The sequence below is a fragment of the Calliopsis andreniformis genome, chromosome 2 (assembly GCF_051401765.1).
Source record: "Calliopsis andreniformis isolate RMS-2024a chromosome 2, iyCalAndr_principal, whole genome shotgun sequence".
Taxonomy (NCBI): Eukaryota; Metazoa; Arthropoda; class Insecta; order Hymenoptera; family Andrenidae; genus Calliopsis; species Calliopsis andreniformis.
This window is the reverse complement of record NC_135063.1, coordinates 4543790-4568936: the sequence shown is the minus strand read 5'-3', so window position 1 is coordinate 4568936 and position 25147 is coordinate 4543790. Positions and strand designations below refer to the sequence as shown.

Here is a 25147-nt window from a genome sequence, read left to right as displayed (position 1 = left end):
AAGTAAAAGTACAATTATCTCGGGTAATCGGCCTCAACCAGATCCATGCTTAGACGTCCCCGAGGTAAATAGTTCAAATGCCCCAGCAACCAGTTTGTTCCGATTAAAAATCGTTCCAACAACGACTATACTTTTAAGTCTTTTTGTGATACAACCGTGATGCAACTAAGTAAGGCTTCAATGGCTTTTTATTCGAGACACAATCTACTTGTGTTATTTTATACGATTATTAAAACTGTCCAAACCTGCCAAGTTCAATGACCCACAACTAATAGACAGTGGTAGGACAAGATAATTTAATGTCAAATTTACTAGCATACAAAATTCTTTCCTATTATTTTAGGGAGTAAGAAATTTATAAAGTGCAGAAGTAAAAAAAATGGGAAATAACCACTGTAAGAAGTATCTACTTAATGTATAATGTAATTAAATTCAAATGATTATGATGTATTTTATTTTCCTAGAAAATATCGGTCTTTAAAAACAGCATTACCTGTCCTATGACTCAATACATCTTACTTAACTTCTCCTTAAGGCAAGAAAATTAGATTTCCTGTTGATAGACTTCCAGAAGGAAACGCGAGTTTTGTGTCAGTTAGACCGTCTCTGCTCAATGACTTCGAAACGTGTGTAGAATATAAACTTACCTATTCTATAGTTAAGGAAAAACACGTTCGACTAGTTTGGCTAGCATCAGTGAACGGTGTCACTCAGAGATGAACTGAGAACCTTGAGAAATGCTCAGAGATCAACCTTTGGAGGATCTCGTCATTAAGATTTGTCCAAGAATCTGTTAGTTGAAAAAATCATGAGGAAGCCGTCAGGGAAAATGGTAACGCATGAGATCAAATGGCACCTCGGTTTTAATCGGGAAACAGCCCGGTTGTGTTTGCTCTCACTGAAAAGAAAGCGATCCAATGGTAAGATTATATCGATTCTGTATCGGAACCGCACCTGTGCAAGTACGAGAACCTCCTCCAGCTTGAATTTCACTGTAAATGATCGTGTGAAGTCGCTTGATATAACGAGAGTTAAGATTCCAATGTCTCTATTAAATTGGATCCTTTTCTGGGACTGAAACCAGTATGATAATTGATGACTGGTTCGTGCGCTAGTGTGCAATATATCGACAATTTTTTCTTAACTAATTGACAGTAAAATGAAGATTCTTGAAGTATTTTGATAGGGAGATGTAAATTAATGATATACTTTTACCTGATTGACGTCCGTTATTATTACAATAAGACTACAAGAATAAATTAACAGCAAAGTAGATAAATAATAGTTATGGTGCATTTGTTAGGTAATACGGAAGAAATCTCAATAGAATTCTATGCTTGTTTACTTAACTGAATTCTTTTGCATTCAAAGCATGAAATAACTTCATCTTTACACGACATCAAATAATCTTGCTGTACATTGCGTGACTTTATGGCACTTCAAATAACATGGAATTCTTGGGAACAACCTTGGACTACTTTACTTCATACAGTATGTAGATATGTAGAGCACTACATACTTATTATCAATAGATTATAATACGATTACAAAGACTGATGATGAAAGTTTCAGAATCAGCAGGTAAATGTAGTAATGTCTTCATTATCGCCTGCTAGGCATGCTCCATTTGTAGAGTACATGTGGCAGTTAGCGTAAATAAATAAAAGTATTTCGACTTCATAGCAATTTGTAGACCATAATTCCTTCATGATGCTAAAAGCAAACATCTGTATTTAAAAGTAGAAAGTCTACAAAGTCAGTCACACGTCGTCAGGCTACTCAGAATGCTGATAATTTTGCTGGCACGATACGATTACGCGTACGAGAGCTTCCTTCTTGAGCAATTAGCCACGCTCGCTAATACATGTTCATCCTTTTAATGCGGGAGTATAAGCGACACTGGTAGCAAGGCTGTTGAAAACGGGAAACGAAATAGAAAGTGGCGATACGAAAAAGTGATGGTAGAAAAGAGAACGAGGGGGAGTGAAGATCGACGAGGATGTACGAAGGAGAGTGGAGAGATCGAAGTTTCGTGAGAGACTGCACGAAGTGACTTGCATGCCCTTTCACTTCCATTTTCGTATCCCAAGGTACTTTAAGTCTTACCTCTGGCTACCCTCTGCCTTTCGTTTGCGATCTTTCACTCTTTAGCTGGCTCTTCTTGGAATAATGAAAATTTTATGATAATGTAAGGGGCTTGTCAATTTATAGTATAGAAATTTTTTATTATTTTTGGAAAACTAGCCATCACGTGTGTTTAGAAATAGTCATATTTAACCCTTACGTTAAAATAAGAATTTAAGGAGATGAGACTTTTAGAAGGTGTTAGTATCTACTGTCAATGGGTGACAAATTAATTACCCATGATTTTTTTTGAAATTTTCAATTTTTAAGGTGATATTCTGGTTTAATATGCAATTCTTTTTTAACTTTTTTAGGAATTTTTGACACTTTTTTATGTCAGTTTCAATAAAAATATTTATTAACATTTGAAATATATAAGTTGTTTTTTTAAAGCGAAAATAGGAAGAATTACGTGAGTTACATTTATTATAATAAATATATTTTTTAAACAAGTGTGCTGCTGATATGTGTGATTACGTTCGTTCCATTAATTAAACGGCATCTTGTTGAATATGTATGTGATTATTGTGTGAACCTCTGAAAATTAGATATTTCAATAAATAAAAGAATTGCAGCGCTTTTTAATTTAAATACTGACTCTTTCATTTTATTTTTAATTAATAACGCATGAAAAAAATATGAAAGAAACAATATTTTTTAAAATTCGAGATTCATGCGATACGGATATGTCTGCTGAAGATTTTGTCTAAATTTGAAGTCAGTCGGCGAAGTAAAATTGTAATACTGTGGACATATAGTTTAAAGAAAAATGAAATAAAAGAAACCGATCTTTTTTAAGTTCTCGATTAGAGTAGCCCCTCAATCGATGCAATTTCGAACCAAGATTTTTACAGCACGAAACGTTAATTAATTGAATGTTAGTTTAATCGCAAGAGGCAGGAGCGCGACGATTAACTGAATACACTTTCGATGCTTCGCGTGGCGGAATTAACAAGTTGCATCTGAGCTGCCTCTTGACCTTTGAATAGAAACTCGAGATCTTCGGTATATAAATCCTTCAGAAAAAAACTCTGCTTTCCCATGAAAAGCAAAGCAATCGTAGCAACGATACGATTGGACTGCAAATAACACATATTAAAGTTCTCTCCTGTGATGCACTGGTGGCAAAAATTGCAGTGGGCTGATCGCAATCAGCTAGCTAGCATTATTGCTAGCATTGGTGAGAGTTTTTTCCTCATGGTTAATTTTTGCGAGGAGTACTGGGTATTCTTACTGTAATTTACCAAATTACAGTAAACTCAAATTTTATTCATTCCATTACGTGGTAATGGATTGTCAAGTCCCATGAACATCTTGATAAGAGTCCTCGCTTACTCATATCAGATTTAGCATAAATAGGAATTTGAAAGAACGAGAGAATCTTGAACACTAATTGCATTTTAATTGTAGTCATTTTAAGAGAGAATTGCTATGACTGGTCCTTCTTTCTTTTCTATTGAGCCATATTTACTTTTTTTGCCAGTCTAGATCATTGTATAGAATTTGTCTAGTTCAGTAAATAATCGTGACATCTTTATAGAATAACCTGTTCTATCCAGCTTTTTATTCCGCGAACACCTTTCCTTTCAGGAATCAACTCACAGCGTGAGAAAGCTTACGATGTAACAAAAGTAACAATTCTTTGCTGTTATCAAGATCTAGTTCTCTACTTGGAATACCTTAATGGTCTTTACTGAATTTCACTCGATATTCTTATCGACTCCAGCTAAGAATCGACTAACTTCAGTGAACCTGATTTCAAATTCTGAATAAAAGGAATATTTCACGAATTTCTACAAACAAAATTTTGATTTTTACGAAATCAAGAATTTCACGAATTTCTACAAAATCAAAGTTTGATTTCTCAGAAATCAAGAATTTCACGAATTTCTATAATCCCTGAGATTTTCGATAGACCAAGGAAACTAATTTAGAGAATCTCTTAAGTGTAAGTAGAACTGCTTTCCATACTTCATAAGTTATTCCGCAAAATTCCACAGGAAATTCTCAGGAACATTATGAGATGCTAGTATCATTGTTCGTTGACCTTCCAGTTTCAAACGCGCAGCTGTTAATAAGCTGTCTTCTCAGACTGCCGACAGACGAGGCGAGGGCGGTGAGCGTGAAAAGATGGAGAAGATCGCGTCTCCCCGCGACAGAGCAACTTTCACGACTTTCAAACGTTCAGCCGGTCATCGGACCTTCAGAGTGAAAGTAAACGGGGAAGATGTGATCCTGCGACCATGGCATTCGATGCTGGCTTTGTTCTTGCTTCAGCAATCGCTTCATTTGTGATACTCGGTGGACCGTGCAGCGGCGATCCAAGCATCGCGTTTCCTGCATGTACGACTACTACGAGTATTTGCTTATCTTTATTACTTTAGCGTTAACATATCACTGAATCATGGGTGGATAAATGCTGCAATATTTCTACTGGAATTTCACGTTTTTTTAAATAGCGAATAGATGAGGTTCGGATCGGGTTCTTAGTTTATGTAATTTGCAGGTTTCAGATAAAATAGGGGAGTTTTATGGGGAGAAGGTTTATACTTGCTTGTTTAATTTATCTAAATTAATTTTTGATGATTTTCTGAATTTGGTTTTTTCACTTTTTTTTTGTTTTACTGTGACATTTTTTTACATGGACGAAGATAAAATGAGTGAAATAGATGTTGAATTATATTATTAACGATTTCATGATTCTGTAAAGCTATGATACCTTATCGAACACAGATATAATACTAATGTAAGTGTACTAGATGCGATAGTAATGTAAATGTACTAGGTGTAGTGAATGTAAATCTTTGATACGTTGTTACTTATTTTTCACTATGTACAATCTAAAAGATGTTAAAAAAATTAGCTAATTATTTCAAGTAAGAAACTGACCTAAATCTAACTTTGATATCAGAAGATCGTGCAACACATAATCGACAATTTCAAGATGACTTTCTACAAAGAAAAGTGTCTTTCTATCCTTTTGCTATAATTGATAGATAAAAAATAGCTTTCACCGATGTGTAATGCACACGTTAGGCCTCTTATGCTAAATACACTGCACTATCGAGCGTACCCTGCCACATTCAATTTGCTTACGCTCTTGTATTCTAAGTAAACAATTCTGACTTCATTGTCATAGAACTTTGGCAATTATAGCAATCGCAAGATATCTTAACAACCCCCCTTTCCAGGTAATAGAAGAGCATTACTAAACCTGAAAGAGCGAAACTTCTTCCAAGTCAACCAAATTTTAATTACCCACTGTGCATTATTTGTTATCCCAAAAACAAAGTTTCCACGAAAAACGATGACTACCAAAGCTTGTACCCCGTACACAGCAGCGAAACAAACCTGGAACCAACGATTAATTAACCAATCTTTGTCCCTATTTCTCAAGCCAGATAACTTTCTACAAAATCCACATTTTGTACATTCCTCTAACCTGTAACGCTAAATTGCGCATGGATCCCTCCTTTCCATGCATGTCAGAAAGCAACTAATCTATCATCTAAATTACAGACTATCCATGGACAGTTTGTACGAGGGGCGTGATGGCCGCATTCACCTGCAGAGGGAACGTCTGAACAGGACTGGTCTGGATTGGCATGGTTCTGAAGTCGTGCGGCGGTTCCATCGTGTCTTCTTTCACTGCGTAGCCTTGTTTCGGCTGCGCGAAGCTCAGCGGCCAGCTAATCGAACCGGTGAAACTGCTAGTCTGACCAGCTGGGAAGCTACTGATCACCTGCTGGTTCTGGAAACTGCTAGCCACTGCACTTCCTCCATTCGCGCCAAACTGAGGCCAGGATCTGGTCATTTCGCTGAGCTTCTGCTGATAGTCGTCGAGGGACACGGTGTCTCTCAGGACTATGCCCTCTTTGCTGCCCCCAATGGTGGCTGCTGGAATGCCAGATGGTAGAACTACGTTGCCTTGGATCGGAGGGGGTACTTTATAGAGTTCTGTTGCTTTCTGCTGCAGTAGAAACAGAGGAACCTTCCCTTGGTTAAGGATTGAGCTCAAGTCGACATTCGCTGCCAGGTCCTTCTCTATTGATCTGGATGTGTAAAGCTTTTTTATATCGTTTCTTCTTTCGTTGTAATTGAGAGCGCTCTCTGGATTGGGGAAGTATGTCTCTGAGTGGGAGGTCTCGTATCCTGAGGAAGGATACTCGGAGTTTGTTGACGTCGATGTATAGTCTGACTCTGAGCTCTTGTGCTCCTGCGTTTCTGGGTACCTGTAGTGGATTTATTAATTAATATTTTTAGTGAAGATTGAGTTTGTGTTTTTGAAACTTTTTTAAGGTGTTAGTATTTCCTTGGTATAAGATAAGTAGCTAATTCATTATAGTTTGAAATTATTTGTAGCAAAAATTGTTTCATAACGTTAAAGTGGATAGCCATGAATCTAAACTGATTCCCGAAACGTGTCCATTGCTATGGACTTATCAATGAGTCATGAGACTATCTCGAGGAAATACTGTATGTATAATGAAATATGCTGATTGAACTGTGACTACCGCGAATTTCCATATTCTATTACGCACAGTAGAATGCGCCATCGGTGGTCCGACTAACTCATTTTAAGCTACTTTTTAAGTTTTTACGAATTATAAATATACATACTCTACCGTGCATAAGTATTTGGATACTTTTACTTTATTGTAAATGTATGAAATACACTTCTTTATTTATACTATTTCATATCAAATATTCTCAATCGCTATTTGTAAATGTTATACAATACTTGTCTGAAATAAGGTCTAAAACCAGACGTATACCAGAAAATTTTACTTGAAGTATATTTTATGCGTTTCTAATACTTTGAAAGTGTCCAAATACTTCTGCACGGTAATGCACAAATGCTTTGATTTAAATTAGTGATTATTTTAAATTAGTGATTATTTGCGAATTATTTCGTATCTCTAAACGAGTAACTACACGATCGTGCATAAGTATTTGGACACTTCCACATTATTGGAATGTGTAAAGTACAACAAGTAAAATTTCATGACATAATTTATACAAATACTAATGAGAATAACATTTGATAGCAGTTAGTATAAATAAAAAAATGTAGGTATTTCATACACTTCCAATAACATGAGTGCTCGAATACTTATGCACGATAGTGTATATTGTAAAAGTATCTGAAACCTGCTGAAACTATAATAGTAGTATTACAAATTGCAATGTAATTCAAATCTATATAGAAAAGTATGTCAAATAAAAATGTCTCTATTGCATGTTATGTACTGAGCTTTAGAATTGGTAATTACCTCTCATGATCAACAGACAAGGTGCTTTTAATATTATCATAGGGAATGTATCCTTTGCCAAAGGACACGGCGTGGCTGATGTCCTTTCCGTGAGGTATATGCACATGATTCACGCTTTCGTAGCCTTTATCAAAGTCATCTCCTCCATGAGGGAATGGTGCACTCGAATACAAGGGCTTCTTGCTGTAATAAGGAGCGTGGTATTTACGATGATGGAAATCGTTGGCATGGGGCGATTTCCTGAAACGTAGGACACCTGGACGCCAAGAAGGTGAATGGCTGCGCTTTATTGGTTGTGGGATCACCACTACTACCTTGTTACTGCAGAAAAATCGAAACAATTATTACAATAATAAATAATACGATAAAAGTTGTTAACGAAACTATGAAAGTATACTTACGCGAAGGTGAGTAGTGGCTCGCTGATCGCCAGCATCAGAATACAAAATACCTGCAGATATTAATGGTAAATTAGACGAAAGTATTAAAAATATGTAAATTTCTATATTTACTCAGGAATAAAAATCTATATATATTGATGGCCTAATGCATAAACGTTATATGTCTACTTTTGGTCAAGTCTGAGATTTTATAATATAAAAAATATTTATAATACATACAACGTTTGTACATTAAGTCATTGATATCTAAATAGCAAGCGTTATGCACAGTAGGAAGCATCAATGAATGATCTCACCCCTTTCTGTTAAGTCAGACTATTTGTTTAAACAAAATGAATTCTACTCATAATCCTTGTTAAACGTCACTATACAAAAGTATTTACTCCCCAGAAATCTACAATTTAGCCCTGGAGAACCATCTTCTCTTTCATACAATAAAAGCCCAAAGCCCAAATAATTCTATTAACAAATGAACCAAAGCTCACCGAATACTGCATGTCGCCAAATCCTCGCTTCAATTTCAGCAGTCCCTAAGCCTCGAATAGCAGGAAGTGGTTAATCCTCTTTAGACGGCACACAGTGGGCGCCGTGGAACCTGTCTCGCCTCCTCAGCCTCTGACGGAGCAGAGTTACTTCTGGGTGCTCCGTATGCTCCAACCGGTGCAGATAAATTGCGGGAGGTCTGTCCAGGTCTCTACTCTTTTATACAAGTTAAAAAGAGCATAATCGAGGCTGGCCAGGCCCAACCGCCTCCCACCGACGTCCTAGAGTCCTGGAAAGAGATCGCGCCTGCTGAAATCTCCGGGACGATGGAAATGGTTGGGTGTGGGTATCGGATGGACGTTGGCGTGCAGATACGAAACGGAGAGCAGCACATCTAGTCGCCGTATATTTTTGTTTCGGGGGAAATCGACGCTTTCTTCGGTCGTTCTGCACTCACCGTCGCGTCGTTAACGCGCGTGCATCGTCTAACGCCGGGCGTGCCCCGTCGTTGCTTTCCAAAACGCGACCAACAAGAACGAGATCGACGTTCTACATTTCAACGATCTATGGGCGCTCAGCTATGCTAGGCTTGCTGGGCCTAATCGCTCGACTGACTTCGAGACAGTTTTTGGAGGTAGAACGAAGCACTTGGTAATAGGCACTGACCTAGTCATCGATACTTTTTATGAATCCGACTTAAAATTCAGGTTCTAGTTTGAAATTTATAAGAATTGACTATAGTGACGATATTACTATACAATATGTACTACTTACGTATTATGACATGGATTTCTTGAAAGCAAATAGTTTTCTAGATTTCGCTCATGGTGTCATTTATTGGGTACTTTACCCTAATGAGGAAAGATCAATGTAATATTTTTGTCGACGTCTAAGGATTGTCGTATACATTTTTTCTGAGGGTTGAAGTTTCTTTTTGGGTGATACAAAAGAAGATGGTATTTCGTGTAAATTTATTTTTAGGGACGAAATTGTAATTTAAAATTGTAATTTAAATTGTCTTTTGTAGAGAATGTTTAGTCTGTTTGTGTTTTGATTTCGATACAAAATAAGTGGTTGACAGATGCGAAACATTTACCATGACTTCTTCTTTTAAAATGAAAGAAGATTCCACCCCGATTGGGGACTTTCTCATTCTTAGTATGCATATGCAAGTACTTTTACTATTACTATTACCATTTGAAGTATGAAAACTAGTCTTTCCGTCGTTTGTGGTAACAGAAATTATATAATTTCATAATAGTCATTGTCAAATAAATTATCCCTCAAGTTACACGCATTATATCACACTTTCTCAACCTGTGAAGTCACTCATTTTCGATTCTGTGGCTTTAATATACGGATATAAAACAGGAAAGACAGCGTGACGAAAATGACTGACGGTAGAGCATCTCTAGGTACTTAGTTTTAAGTGACGTGAATAATTCTTCCTTGTGTAATAACACCCTGTTACCTGCAGTACCTACAACACTGCCTTTAGAAGAAAGTTGATTAGCCAGCTCCATCCATATCGACTTAAATGAGTTGACGGTGACACTTATTAAAGACAGCAACTTCGAAATAATAATAATAACAGTAATGAGTCTTAAGTTTGTGTTTGACCTTACAGTATTTGCAATTCATCTAAAATGACTCCGTTTCCTACATTTCAAATGTTCTACTATAAATTTCTTATTCCTTACTGGTAGCTTTAGAAAGTAAAAACGAAAAGAATCCTTAGTTTTCTTAGGAAGATGACTCAGCAAAACATTGTCTCATTTTTCACCCAACAAATACGATCTGATTTTAAATGAATACTTCATTTTTTATAGGGATGTACTTAGTTTCGCATTCGCTGCTGTCACGGTCCACATATACCTACGCATTCATGCACGGGGAGGTGTCGTTAGTTTAAAAAGCGTAGCTTAACGTCAATTAGCTCATTCACGCGATGAACTTTCTTACCAGATCTCGTGTGCCTCCTGATGAAAAAAGAATGCGCGTTCGAAAGTCATTCACTCCTTAAATGCATGATTTTCGAAGTGTATTTGGACGGAAAAAAAGCGATCGTCGACGGGTGAAAGCGAGCACGTTGAAAGTGCGGCTCGCCCCGTGGTGCCTTCGCTTTTTTCACCACGGACGCGGATTTGTATAAACGTGGGAATCGACATGAACGTGGAAATGATTCGATCTTATAAAATCATACGATGGGAAATTCTTTGTGAAGTGTGTGTTTATAATAACACTCATCATAACTTCGAATTTCCTTTTCAACATCGTACTTTGATATTCGTATTTTTTTGTAAATTTTCTGCAAACATTTTCCTCATTATTCTGTGTATATTTAATGATTATACGCGCGAAGTTTACTTCACAGAATATAAAAATTGGAATGATTCCACAAGAAAATTCATAGAGATCGATAGTAAGTTGTTAAACGTCATCTTCAATGGTAGCATGTGATGTATTATTCAGAAAGTACATGCAGTGAGACAACGTCGTTACGTGATTGGCATTGATCTTCACGCGCGCTAATTCCGACGAAGTGAAAGACTACATTGAAATCAGAGTATAATAGTTACTACAAATACTTGAGGTAGGTTGAAGAGCAAGGTCTTCAGAGTAGTTCTATTACTTCGCTACTTTCTACTTGGATTTTTTTATAAATATCTAATCTAATCTAATTTTTGTAAATATCTATCATTAATAATATCTTAAAAATGAAAAACGAACGATAAACGTTCTTCCTGAAGACGGAAAAACGAGTATCCGGTTTTCACGTGGTATATAATGTCCTTCCTTCATGAGAAGTTCCTTAAAATAAAACTAAACGAAATTTGTTACACTAAGGAGGAAACCAAATGACAGGGGGAAAAAGTCAAAATATCAGACGAGAATGTTGGTTTTTCTTTATTTCAACTCGCTTTACTTAGCGATTCACAAATCAAAATTCGTAAGATATTTGTAGCAAATCAATTACTAAAATTTGTGACTTGGTTAGTGCTTTTCATTAGTATATTAGTTTTTGTATAAGTTACACTGACTCTTCACACAAAATTATTAACAAATATACTCCTTAACTGGTTTCTATCACTAAAAGTGAGACACTCTTTAAGTTGCACTTAAAATCACTTGAATTGTACTTAAGTAACTGAAAATACTTCAGTACATATAGTACTTTATGGAAGCAGTCAAATAATAAAAATAATACCTATATGAAAAAATAAACATTTATTCAGGCTTACTCACGTTTGTCCAAAAATCGAAATTGTTCCCTAGGATCAATATCCATCGATTTACGATCCATAGTTATCCTATAAATATCCTATAGATCTATCCTATCCTATTGAAACGAAATTCCTCTGGTAGAGAGTTCACTGTCACGGCTCCTCGGTCCGCAAGGAAAAGGATAAAATCCTGCTGGTCGTTTTGTGTTTTCGCTCGGGCTCCCGTTGGAATGCGCGTTACAGTTTGGTCAGGCTTTACGTTTTACGTACCTAGGGAGGAGATCGGTTTCCCTTTCTCCTATCGTCTGGCAAAGTTCACGCACGCGATCTCTAGAACACGCAGACGGATCGATTTACGGCACGTAGACACTACGATTTCTATGGATCCTCTTCTGGATCATCCAAGACGATCGACCAGCGGTTCGGTTTCGTGAAAGGGAATATATCGGAGAGGCGTTGGTGAAATGCCACCGCCAAGAAGAAACTACATTTCTTTCCATACTGATTCTTTGCACCACAGAGGCTGTTAAAATCAAACTGTGTCAATTATTCTGAGCGACAATTGAATGAAAGACGAATTACCTGGAAAGAGAGAATTTTTCAAAAATATCTGTGAAAGATTAGAATAACAGCTAACACCTATCACGCGAGGCCAGGAGCTTAATTTCTCTTGAAAGCTTACGATGATATCTTTTGTTAATAGAGGCATGGAATTCTTCTAAAGAAGAAGCAATGCAGTATTCCAATACCGAGGCTCTTTAACGCCTATATAGAAATTACCAGCACCACCTTTCTCCTTACAAATTCCTTAAAAATTCTTCTCCATGTGTTGCAAATTCCAGTAATAACTGAGATTGCGTTCATTTGACTAGCTGTATTTCTATAACCCTTGAATCTCCATATGTACGTTAGAAAGTTGAAGCAAAATTGAACTTACACGCTGAAATGCCGGTAACAGGCGGTCTCGTGCGAAATCGGTTCTAACGAGTAACGTTGGAGCTTATATGCGACAGGAGGCTCGCAGGATATCGAGGAAGGGAGTAGGCAGAAAAATTAAGTCACTTTCATTAGAACTCGAGTAGGCGTTTAAATGCTTCTGAAAACTTTCTGGAGCATGTCCTTTTTGTGTTCCATCAAGCGCGAAACATCACTGCAAACTCTCCTAAAAACTCTCCTCGCGTTATGTAAATAAGCTCGATTTTAATTACAGGATCATCGCGATAATCATGTACGCTTATTACGCATTTTCAGTGATTAGCACGAGAATTTCAGGGAGTTTGATCACTGTTCGAGCATATGTATTATTTCCACTTTCAACAGAGCGGCGCGGCGGTGAAGATTATTGACACGCCAGGCTATGATTTTAATTGAGATCCACATGAGATTCGTCTCATCTACGGGCGATAAGATTCCCGCGAGGCGGTTTATCCTTGCGCATCGAATGAAACATGCCCGGTAATGAGTAGAAATTATTGCAAGCGGTAATTACATTATGATATCAGACAGTTCGTTTACCTGGCAAGTTGCATTCCCCAGACTCGATCGAGTGTACCCTCCGTAAATCAATATGCAAAGCAAAAGTACTAATCGATGTATCTAATTAACGAAAATTACTCTTTGTTCTTGAAGATTACCAATAATATTCAGTGAAATTTATAGGTATTAAAATATATGGGCATAGAATAGTGAAAACTGTACCTATGTCGAATCAAGTTCCTTTTGCTTTTCATTGCACTCATTTACGCAGCGTAAAACATCATTTAATCCTGAGAACCCAGTACACGGGGTTCAAAGTGAACTAAAAACTATCTAAAGGGCTCAATCCACAGTTCCTCATAACAAACATCACTCTAAATAATAGAACCCAATAAAACTCAATAGAACCATCTAAAAAGATTCTCCAGAAGAATCTTTCAAAGAACGTTTCAAACTAAACTCAAAAGCTCCCTCTCCAAAAGCACCCTTCATCACAAAGTAGTAACTCCAAAGTCGCACCAATCACGGAAAAACGTGTATACAAGATATTCGTCAACAAGTGTCAGAAATCTTAAGGCGTGATTGTATAGGTCAAAATAGGACGAAAATAAAAAATGACAAAATTACTTTCGGGCTTCATTTCAGAGTTATTAAATTGTTAGGACTTAATTTTATTCCCGACGTCCACTAGTCAGGTCAAACACAGTGAAGTCAGTAGAATTATTCTCGAATCACACACAGTTCACGCGTATTTTAGACATTTTTTCAACAATTAATAACTCAAAAATGAATCCTAAAACGCTATTTTATCCATCTTCATATTCGTCGTATTTTAACATCTAGGATCAGCCGATAAAATTTCTGACACCTGTTATCGAACACCTTGTACGATCCACGTAACTTCTTCCACCGTTCCTGTTCCGTTTACATGTTCGTGATTGAACCCAGAGGCAAAAAGCGACAAGGTGCCCAGAAGCATAGATCTGCTCGTCGTTCCCAGTGGACGATGGATGCGAGTGAAACGATCCGACCGCGAGAGCACCCACCTCGTATTACGAGGCTGATCTTGATCTTGGCCATTCACCTAGCTTTCATTAAAAAGACCACAGCCAGGAGAATTACGGTGCGCGTCGCGGCCAAGAGGGAAAAAGAGGAAAGGAACAAAACAACCGATCGAGGTGAAGGGTAGAGCAGGAGCAATGGAGGGGGACGTAGCCACCACCTGGTCCTCCACTTTTTGCCACGTCTTCTCTATTAGCCGTCTCCTTTCACGTGCACCAGCACCCCGATGCAAAAGATTCCCTTTCATTCTTATCCGACTCCAATCACGTACGTGTATAAAAGCGGCAGGCGTGTGCACAACGGACAGCAGATCAAAACCGCGGCTTAAACCGCCAACTGTATCGCGAGGAGGAACCGGTAGTTCGGTCCTCCCGTTTCCACACGATCCAGTCTACTGCTGGCGTTTTCCGCGATCTAGGGAGCCCTCGGACACGCTGCACGATGATCAAGCTCGCGGTAAGTCCGCTGGATTCCACGGGGTTCGGGGTTGCTTTCCCGTGGATATTTCTCTGCTAAGACCTTATGTGCGATTTGTGAATTTTCGGGCGACTATGAGTGAATCTTTGCATCCCTTGTGAAGAAAAGGGACAGTGATTAATTGGAGGTAGTTTTCTTTAAGATATTGAAGGAATTTTTTAGAATTCTGTGAAGAAAGAAGTTACAAAATTGGTTCTAGATAATTTAAACGTTTTGGGGACCATTTTAAGGTTTAGAAATTCTAAGCTCAATTTTATAGAGGCCTCTTGAGAATTTTGAGTAAATTTGTGAGTTTTTTGTAATCAAAGCGTCATAAATGTCTGCAAATTTAGTTCGATTGAAGTTCACCATTTTTATGAAATTTCTGCGATTTTATTTAAAAAAGGAGGTGGAACTGGTTCCCAATGTAATTGCTTTGGGATTCTGAATAAATTCGTGTATTCGTCCATGAGAAAAATGATTAAAAATACTTTTCTATTCAATTTTATTTTTTATTTAGACCAGTTATTTAAATAAAATACTTTTTTCAGCCCGCCCTTTTTCTGGTTGCCTTGTTGCTCAACGTGGTCTTTGCAGGACATAGCGGTGGTGGACAGTAAGTTTTCCTTTTCCTTTAAACAGTAGAATATTTGGTTCTTATGGCTGATCGCTTATATTTTAGCGGAAACGGCGAACTGATTTGTGAGCTCAACAAACCGTGTCTTATCTTGCGGAACGCGACAGAAGTGTAACTTTCTCCGCGGACCTCTTATAGATAATTTATTGCAACGATTTTCGTCGGCCTTCATCGAAAGTGACGATAAACGACTCTATTGATGGTCGTGTATTTCGTGATCATTTATTTTTCGCCGTTTAACCGTCTCGAGAACAGTCTTTCAACTCGTTACACGCATAACTATCTGTTTTGATCGTGCATGAAAGTTAAAAGTCTACTACCGTTTCTATTCGGTAGCCGTTTGTTTAGATTTTATTTTAATTCATATCCCAGCAAACGTGCGTTCCTTTTTTAAATGTTCAAGTGCCATTCGAAATAACTAGAAACTCTTAAAATTGAAAAAAAAAACGATATTACCCTGATTCGATACGTGTCAACTAGTTTGAGTCGATCAGTTAACGTTATTAGTAATTAAATGAATCGTAAATTGTATATCTAATAGTACGTATCTCACAAGACTAAAGCAATTTCTCACAAACGCCCTTGCACACAGGAAAAATGTAACTTAAGATTACTCCAAATGAATCCCTCAATCTTTTCCAGCGACCATGTTGTGATCCACGTGCCCTACAAGATCAAGACCATCCACCACACTCATACGATCACCAAACACATTCACCACAAGGATGGTGGCGGAGATAAATATGAAGTCCTAGGCTACACCGTCGGTCACCCTATCGATCTCGGTGGACATGGAGGTGGCTTAGGAGGTGGTGATTTCGGAGGTGGTGGCCACGATTTCGGTGGTGGTGGCGGTGATTTCGGAGGCGGCCACATCGAGTACAGCAGCGGTGGTGGTGGCGGCGGCGGTGGCCACATCGAGTATGGAGGTGGTGGCCTCGGAGGTGGTAGCTTCGGAGGTGGCGACATTGGAGGACATGAACTCAGCGGAGGTGGGGGCTTCGGAGGTGGCGGTGGATTCGGAGGTGGTCACGAAGACTGGGGTGGTCATTAAGTGACTTAATCTCGTCGATGTTAGGAGGAATATATGGGTAGTCCCCTTTGCGAAGATAAATTAATAGGTTAATTGAAGCGTAATGATGTTTCACACTCCCTGTTGACAGTTTCTTTCAGTCTTGCGAGGCTATTATTAATTTTTGAAGCATTTATACTAAGTATTTTAAATATAGATTGAACATAGTAATAGATATAGAGAGAGTTTAATTTTTTATTCTTAGATCGGAGTAGAAAATTAAACACTGGGAATAAATTCGACGATTTAACTAATTTTGCTCGAGAAAGGAGGATGAAGATTTACGAATTGCATCCTTTATAGAAAATATTTCATTTTCACAAGTTGAAACTTGCATTTAACGACAGTGAAGTGTGAAACATATCATCGAGTTTCAAAGGGCCAATCAGCACCCCCATCCCCTGCACGACATTCTTAGCTTCATTTTAGAGAAATTATTTTAGGCAGATAAATGTTCCCTCACTCTGACTGGTGTGCTCTCGGGGAGTGCTGCAAACATACCTAGACACATCGACACTTAATCATCCCATCTCTTACCTCTCGTCCTAGTCTATCGTTATCTGTTGACGCATCACTGATATGTAAATACTGTTACTCGATTATTTGTTAATTTGTTTTTATTTACTATTGTTAAATCACTGTATTGTTGTTTGTACTTGTTTACGTATCGCAACAAAAATAGTTTAATGTGTATGTTTCTCCTTATCGTAAGGAAAAGTTGAATAAATTGCGTGTGTACCTGAAACTCGCTCTTTCAACTTCCTTTCGATTTATAACTCTTTATAGAAACGTGGATCAACTTTACAAACACTTAACACATTCTTCTACTCCTATTAAACTATTTATATACACAAAATTGTACACCTAACGACAAATTTTCCATAAAATCTACACTCCGTGGACCCTCCGAATTCTGCGACGTCCCTCCCTCTTGTCCCTAGTATTCTCATACTCAACATCGTCCACCAGGTATCTCCCAGCATCAGTTTTCCCATCGAAATTATCCTTAAGTCCATCGTTCTCCATATCATCCTGTTCTTCATGTTGGTCCTCGTGAAATTTACTCGACTGATCCGCGTGAACGTGTCCTGATTCCGAATGCAGACCCTTCCTGTACCCCTCCTCGTACTTGTAAGAGAAAGCCTCAGCATTTGGTGGAATATCTTTCACATCCTCGTGTACAGCGTAGTATCTGTTCTTACCACCCTCACGATCCTCAGGATCCTGCTCCAAATTGTTATCCTCATACTGCTGAGGAAAGTAGGAATCCTTGTGATAGTCTTGCAAGGGAAAGTACTTCTGAGAATTCTCTGGTATCTTCTGTTCTCCAAGGTGCTTCAGATCTAAGTTCTCACGATTACCATGATCGCCTTCACCATCAGAGTGCTCGTATTTGTTATGCTCATCCTTGTAGCCGTGATGGTGACCATAGCTGCTCCACGAACTCCAGTTAGCCTGATGGTATTGCTTGTGATGAGTTTTCTTCGGTTTTTTTTGGGGTGGCTTGTGCAAATGCAAGTAGACAGTCTTCGTGTGTACGTGGTGGTCGACAATGTCTGGCACGTAGATCCTGATGTGCATACTGCAAAAAAAAGAAGAGCTGTTCAGCTATGGGAAATGAAAACGAGAGTGCATCGCGTGGCAGTCGGTGATCGAGGATCGTTCTCGTTGGAGAAAGCGTGAAGTGCTCGCCAGGTTTATTAGATGCTGCACGTTCTACGAATAAGATCTTTGACTACCGTTTAATGGAACACTTACTGTCCTCCGTTACTTCCGTGGTTCGCGATTTCACTTAGTAGGACGAGGAAAAGGTAGTTAAAGATCCTCTAAAAAGAAATAGAATGTTTGAGTTAGTACCTTGGAAAATATTAAACACCGATTATCTTTTTTCCGAGTTAATGTAATTATTAAAAAAGTTTACTGAAAGTATTTGAGTTATTTGAAGAGTATTAAAGTATGCACAAGACACTGTTCAATCAATTTAATATTCGATTTTGCAAAATTGTTCTATCAACAAATATTTCACTTTATACAGATCCATGAAGATTACACAAAAGCTTTGATCCAATTCAACTGTGACTATTGACTACTGTTACCATGGTTTGAAACGGAAATATCAGTAGGAGGTAAGATGGCAAATGGCAAACTCTACCAAGAGCAGTTCAACATCGTCTGACATCGAGAAAGATGCTTCTCCTTTATATTCGACCTCTATTGTCGTTTATCTGTCTTTGTTATAACGATCGTCATCAAACCACGAAAGTGCCGAATCAAATCCCACCGTGTTTTACGACTGATCAAGCACTTTCACCGTTCCAGTGAGACGTGCTTCCTCCGCCAATCCGCGAATAGACGATATGCTGTGAGAAAACGCGAGGAGATTGAAGTTCATTGTCGCGCGGAAATTGAAACCTATCGTTCAGAAAACAGTTGTCGACAGTTATGCTCGTATACTAGCATAATTTCCTGTTTCAGCCACTTCTTTCATTGATTTAATATTTTTATAAGTTGATGAATGCAAAAAATACATAAATGGGAAAGTTTAAGTGAAACTGGAACTACCAACCATAATACGAACTTCGTATTAGGAAGTAGGTATTTAATTTCATTAAACAGTATTTGCTTGCATCTTTTTTATTTTTTATCAACAGGCATTCAAAGAAAATTATTTTATCTATTTTGATAATCCTATTTTAAAGAATGAGAATGTAGTAATTAATTAAAGCAATCTCTGTCTTGTTGCTACAGATTACAATTTTGATCTACTGTCTACGCAGATATAAGATAATTAACTAGTATAGTACTTAATATTAGAAATCGCATACACTATGTTTGATTAATTCTACTAGCTAAAAATATATATATCTACTTCTAATGAAGTTATCTACGATGAAACATATTTCTAAATTTGTACAACGTATTGACTATTTTCTAGGTAGTGGTTTATATAATCTACTAATTTCTAACGATCGTCATTGTCGTCTTCATCCGAGTCTTTTTTCTCATGGTTGACGTCAGGATAGTGTGGAACGATTTTGTAAACAGTGTGGGTGTGTTTCACTTTCTTCACTCGATAGGGTATATGGATGGTCACTTTTTTTCTGTGATCAAAAGAAGAATCCTGTTAATAACTATATACCATCAGCAAGTACTATAAAGATAAATACTTACGATTCTATAGGTTGTTGTAGCAGCACGAGAAACACTAGTAACGTGATAGCGTACTACAATGAAAAGAACAAGAAGAAAATATTGGTTTTTGTAAGTATTGCATTAATGAATAAAATTGTAATTAAGTTTGATAACATTTAAGCGAAGTCACGTACCAAAAACGTCACTTTCATGTTGAAAAATAGAATATCGAAAGTGTGACGTGACGTCGAATCGCGTCAGAAACGAGGGTGTTGACTTCTGAGGTGTTCACACTCGAGAAATGGATTGTTTCTGCGCGTGTCGCAACAAACCTTACGTTTATATACGTGCAGCTGAAATTACCGAGGCGAATCGCCTTATAAAGTGTTCCAAGAAACTTCTCCCACAAAAGATCTCGCTATTCTGATCACATCTGACGAGTGCATTTTCACTTTTTTACATTTTCACCATATTTCAATGCGATTTATGCTTAGAACCATGCAGCCGTGGCAGAAGCATTTTTAGTCTCCATTACTTGCATTTCTATCTAATTTAATTTACATAAGATTTTAGAATCCGAAATAATTGGATTATTACGTGCACGTGATTACTGAGTTATATTTATTGTAAAAACATCTTCAGTTTTGCGCTACTCTTTTCCAAAATCGGTGCAAATGTTTCGTTAGCTATTAAAAATTGAAAATAGCTAATTGAACAGCAAACTTCATATCATTTCCTTTGAGGAATCTCACATAAATTACTTCTTGTAAGTATTTCGATCTCCACGTGTCATTTTAATAAAATCAAAGGCAATCTTAAAATTAATACAAACATCTAAAGATTACACTTAACTGCTCCGTGTGAAAGCAACGAACCACCCAACTTAAAGCACCGCCGAAGAACTATAAAAATGCAAATAACGATGGTAAACGAGACAGATTTCATTTTAGATCAGATCGCAAAAACATTGCTGACAGCCGGAGCGTTTCTAAATCGCTCGGAAGCGGTCGAAGAACTGACTGCATTCAGGAAATAGCAGGAACTGCTGCACCTGCACTTCCTTTGGGTGAAATGCAGTGAATCGTGAATCTAGTTGAAGTCGATACTTGATAGATGAGTACACGGATAAGGAAAAGTATGTTTAATTAAAAGAACAGGAATTCAATTCGTAATATAATTACCTGACAATCTTCTCTTTTTATAATAATCAACGATGTCACAACATAACGAATTAGACATTCATAAAGCCCTTTGATGGAAACGAACCTGAAGACATGTACCTTCCATCGGGAACTGGTAAATACATAAATGGTAGCACAGTTGACATTGACACGAGCAAGGAAAGTGGTTTCAAGAAGCAAGATCTGCCAACCGGCTCTTGCAATAGTTAATTCATCGTCCAACTATATCGGAATTAGGTAGTGATCACTTTCTATTATTATTCATCAACAGGTCACAAATGGCAGATCGATGATCTATCGTCACTGAAATGCAGTTTTACCGATTCCACTACGCGTTTCACGTTGGACTGTTTAATTGGATCGTGATCGCGGTTAATTAACACTGAAAATTGTCCGTGAAATGGAAAGCAAAAGAGGAAAAACTGGTTGTTTGTTTACGCGTAGGAATGAATCATTAATTGCACAAGGGAAGAGGGGCCTGAAAGAAAATCGAGGAAAGTAGAAGTAAGAGATTACGCACTAAATGAGCTGCTCATCTTGTGAATAATTTAGTTGCCTCTTATGTCGAAGTGGGTTCTAGAAAATGAATGTTTTTCTGATGCTCAACGCTACTGCATTTGATATTGACTTTTGCTCTTCTCGGTTTTTCCAAATAGAGCTTAAGGCGAGATCAGATTTTACTTGGAAAAGTAGTCACAGAAAAGGATAGTGAAGACTGTGCAGGATTCTTGGAGTTCTATTTGAGATTATTATCTTGAGTCTACACTGCCAACCAACGTTAAAAATTGTCAATTTTCATCAATAATCATATCGATGAAAAATAAAAACATAAATACAATTATTGTTCACAGCTATTTAAATTTATTTAACGAGAGATTTCAAACTTTTGATCTGTAAATATACTTTGTACATAATTCCTTTTAATTGAAATCGTGTATAACATAGTAATTGTTTTCGCTGCAATCGTAATAGTACATAATTGCTTTCAACTGAAATTAAGAGATACCACGGCTTTCACTGACTCAAGATAATTAAAGATCCCTTTAATAGAATCATTAATAATCCTAAATCAGATTATGCTATTAAATGTTTATTTGCTCCTTGATATTTGACTCCTCTCTAAGAAGCTCTCATTTTCCCTTGGCAACTTGTATTTCTATAGAGTATTGCAAAAACGTAAAACAATACTTACAATAACAGAATATAATCTAGTTCCCTACAACTAAACATAAACGACACAACAAAAAAAGACGAACGAAGCACCGAGGTAGCTTCGTTGTCAGTCAAAGTCTAACAATAATTAACAAAATGGAAAGCATGACAGAACTAATGATGACAAACTCAGATACGAACTCAAACGTTCCTCGGCCACGTCAAATTTCTCCTTAACGAATCGATCTGTTTCTGCATCTGTAGCAATTGAAGCGTCGACTTCATAGTAGTCTGTGTTTGCATCGGCATCGCTGTAGAATTATTTACACTCGTCTCGACCCGCCGCTCACTTTTCCTCTCATTCTCCTGGCTTGAACACTTGGAACATTCGCCATTCGATCTCCTATGCGTTCCCGAAAATTCGTCGTCGTTTCGGTGATTTCTTTTGACTTTTGTCGATGAGTCAGTAACTCCCCTCGACTCTGAGGACCTCTTAATCGGTTCCCAATATGGACTGACAGACCTCACCACTTTAGGAAACACGGGACCCTGCCCCACAGCTTTCAACCCTCCGCTATTCGCTGTCTCCCCAGGAGTCTCCACGCTGCCATCCAAATTGAGATACCTCATCTTCTTACTCGTAAACTCAAGGCTGTATCGCGGCTGGTCTTCAGGAGACTGAAAAGCACCATTTTGAATTGAATATCCACTCGACAGTGGCTCTCTCTGAGGAAGAATTGATCCATCGTGCGCGGAAGACTCAAAACTCGAAATATTAGCGAAACTCAAAGGTTCCTGTGCACCAAAACTCAATGGATTGTCCTTGCTAAAATCATTCAGCGACGAGTGGAACTGATAGGTCTGATCGAAGGGATTCTGACTAATATTCTTCTGTTCCATCAATTTAGAGAACTCGCTCCAGTCGACATGCTCATTCTGCGTTGTTAGTGGACTACTCACTGTACGATATCGACTGGCACTGTGAACGCTGTCGAGTTTACCATTCTTAAGGTTCAATCTATACGTCTTTGAAAATGGATTCTTGAGTAACCCTTCGTTAAAGGAGCTCGGATTGGATACATGCGCCAAATGATTGCTACTAGATAGCAAACTATCTGATGAAGTCAAACTCGGTTTGAGGCCGGCGTGCGAAGCAGAGGACAAGCTACTTGAAACTGCGTTAGACAGGCCGATGGATTCATGACCGATGTGGGAAGCAGAGGACAAACTACTTGAAACTGCGTTAGACAGAGCGATAGATTCATGACCGATCGAGGGAATCTTCGCATGGCTGATCAGATCACTGGGTGGAAGAGCACTGTGATCCAACGTAGCATCGATCTCTGAGGCAGGCAGGTGAGTAACCAGTCGTATCAACAGATGGTCTGATTCGACTGGCTCCAGAAGCCTGATGTAAACCTTGTCACCAACTCCAGGGAAGTTAAACGGACCCACGAGGGGGCCCACTGACTTCGCTGGATTGACCAGTCGTCGTAGAACACCAATCAGCGACTCCACGATGTTCTTGTTCTTTGTCACTCTATAGATGGGTTCGATATGAATAGCTCCCTCTTCAAAGGCTTCTGCTGGCTGGATGGGCTCGAGCTGACCACTATCGATGTGATTGTCAGCAATCTCTAACGATCGTCCTATACTATGTGTGGTTTTGCTGGAATGTACCGAAGCTTTAGGGGTTGTTCGCATCGTGCTGGATCTGATCGGTCGGTGAAGCTGTCTTCGACGTCGATCGACCATCGAACGATTTGGCCCACGTGGTCCTGACAACATAGAGTGATTTGGTCGAGACTTTAGAGGCTTCCTTGGGTTAAGATAGATGTTCCAGAGAGCCTTCTCACTGAAGGTAGTCACTTCCGGTCGGAGAGTAGTGAATGTTATTTCGCTAATATCGGTGACATCTTCGCCCTTAGGCTGCGACAAGTGGTCGTCGGTTTTCGTGGATCTAGATCAGAAGGAGAGGTGAAGTTTCCTTTCCTTGTTGCATTTAACGGTGTTTAAGTTAATATATTTAAGTAATTGTAAATTACCTTTCTGTCTCTACGGTCTCTGCACGGTGGAATGCCGTTATTAATGCAGCATAAGCCTGTAATGATAGAAACAGGATGAGAATTGTACGTACGTAGTTGTTCCTCAAATTTAAGATGTAAGAAGAGCGGTAATTATTAGGCCGTTTCTGTGCGCATTTAAATGGTAATGTAAGGTTCGGGGGAAGTGTGCGTCAGAGAATTGAATCTAATGGACTGAATGCAGGAACTAAGACGAAAAAGATGAAAAGCATAAGCTGGTAATTGGAGTTCAACCACTACAAATCTACATTATATTTACGTTAGCAGCGAATTAATACTGTTTAGCAGCGCGTGTCCGAGTTCTATGTTGAATCTTGTTCTAGGTAAAACGATATATTCTTTACAACAATCAGTGCATAAAACAATGTCAACACACTAGTCTGTTTAGGTCAATCGTCTAAATTTTTAAACGCCAATATTTGAAATAGAAACTGACGAACTACAAACATTCTTCTTCCACTATTCTTAAAACTTCTATCAGAAATTCCTAATTCTGACAGATTATCTTCTAATACAATTATGTTTCACCATTTTTATAACAATTAAACGTCACGAATTTCCACGTCGACACAATCGCCATTAAACGACGATCGAACTTAAACCAACTTAACACGAAAAGGTATTCCGAACATTCATGATTTATATTTTCCAAAATGGTTGATAACTAAAAATATAAGGAAAAACTTGCAAAAAATTGAAATAAATAGTGAATCCACAACAATATATTTGCACTGTTCACCACGCAACCCTTCGAGACCGACTGGATCGCTCACCGTGACCACATGCGCAATTCTCATGTTGCTGATCGCACTTGGTCCCACTAGATCACTCTACCGATCCTACTATGATGAGCGTCCGTAGATCTGCAACGTCTTTTAAAGCTTCCCCGGAGCGACTGAAACGCTCCACTGTTAAACTGGACTTGACAACATTGTTTGCGTACATATGCACCACCGGCGCTGTCGGTTTTCTCTAAGGAAAAAAAACTCGTCGGACCTGGCCTGTTAGTAAATAATTAGTAGTAATCGGTCAACATCACATCGTATTATTTCCTTTGAAATTAACTTGTACGCCTGGCAAAAAGGGAACCACTGGTAGTATTTAGCCGAAGACTTGGGGATATGTCACACATCTGGAAACACAGATTGCTCTGTTTTAGTCGTGTAATTTTCTGTTGGCATTTTAATGATACAGAAACATGCGTATAAGTACTGTCTGGCTTATCTTTTTATTGTAAAATGCTATCTTGGAGAAGTGATCTTTATGTTTAAATAGCCACTAAACTGTGGACGATTGAGCAGTTATAGAAGCTTGTGTCTAAACTAGAATTAATTAGAACTTTCTTCACTGATCATTTAGACTTATTAGTGGTTACAATATTTGTACCTGT

The 25147-nt window shown here is 38.2% G+C and overlaps 3 protein-coding genes across 3 annotated transcripts; all 3 read right to left on the bottom strand.

Moving 5' to 3' along the window:
* Window positions 1-5257: 5257 nt before the first annotated feature.
* Window positions 5258-8078, bottom strand: LOC143188330 (uncharacterized). The gene is made up of 7 exons (XM_076392536.1): window positions 8067-8078; window positions 7799-7848; window positions 7398-7718; window positions 5666-6356; window positions 5567-5620; window positions 5339-5475; window positions 5258-5294 (listed from the first exon to the last, which is right to left on the bottom strand). Exons 1-7 carry the CDS (start codon window positions 8076-8078, stop codon window positions 5258-5260), a joined length of 1302 nt encoding a protein of 433 aa, XP_076248651.1.
* Window positions 8079-16525: 8447 nt separating this feature from the next.
* On the bottom strand, window positions 16526-18738 carry LOC143188328 (uncharacterized). The gene is made up of 12 exons (XM_076392535.1): window positions 18663-18738; window positions 18500-18620; window positions 18283-18356; window positions 18130-18176; window positions 17967-18034; window positions 17101-17790; window positions 17025-17046; window positions 16948-16970; window positions 16804-16906; window positions 16746-16753; window positions 16672-16697; window positions 16526-16626 (listed from the first exon to the last, which is right to left on the bottom strand). The coding sequence occupies exons 1-12, from the start codon at window positions 18736-18738 to the stop codon at window positions 16526-16528; spliced, it is 1359 nt and encodes a 452-aa protein (XP_076248650.1).
* A 213-nt stretch (window positions 18739-18951) lies between these two features.
* LOC143188098 (uncharacterized) lies at window positions 18952-19642 on the bottom strand. The gene is made up of 3 exons (XM_076392160.1): window positions 19535-19642; window positions 19380-19432; window positions 18952-19309 (listed from the first exon to the last, which is right to left on the bottom strand). The coding sequence occupies exons 1-3, from the start codon at window positions 19550-19552 to the stop codon at window positions 19171-19173; spliced, it is 210 nt and encodes a 69-aa protein (XP_076248275.1). The 5' UTR covers window positions 19553-19642; the 3' UTR covers window positions 18952-19170.
* Between the last annotated feature and the right edge of the window lie 5505 nt (window positions 19643-25147).

Bases quoted from the DNA above. Each gene is read 5' to 3' on its own strand.
- LOC143188330 (XM_076392536.1), bottom strand. The intron at 7,719-7,798 runs GTAAGTATACTT...ATTTTTCTGCAG, and splicing joins GAGCCACTACTCACCTTCGC to TAACAAGGTAGTAGTGGTGA. The intron at 5,476-5,566 runs GTTAGAGGAATG...CGTTGGTTCCAG, and splicing joins TGCGCAATTTAGCGTTACAG to GTTTGTTTCGCTGCTGTGTA.
- LOC143188328 (XM_076392535.1), bottom strand. From the start codon at position 18,738: ATGTATTTTTTGCATTCATCAACTTATAAAAATATTAAATCAATGAAA. The intron at 17,047-17,100 runs GTAGATTTTATG...GTATATAAATAG, and splicing joins ATTCGGAGGGTCCACGGAGT to TTTAATAGGAGTAGAAGAAT. The intron at 16,907-16,947 runs GTACACACGCAA...TACGATAAGGAG, and splicing joins GTTGAAAGAGCGAGTTTCAG to AAACATACACATTAAACTAT.
- LOC143188098 (XM_076392160.1), bottom strand. The intron at 19,310-19,379 runs GTAAGTATTTAT...TTTTGATCACAG, and splicing joins CTACAACAACCTATAGAATC to AAAAAAAGTGACCATCCATA.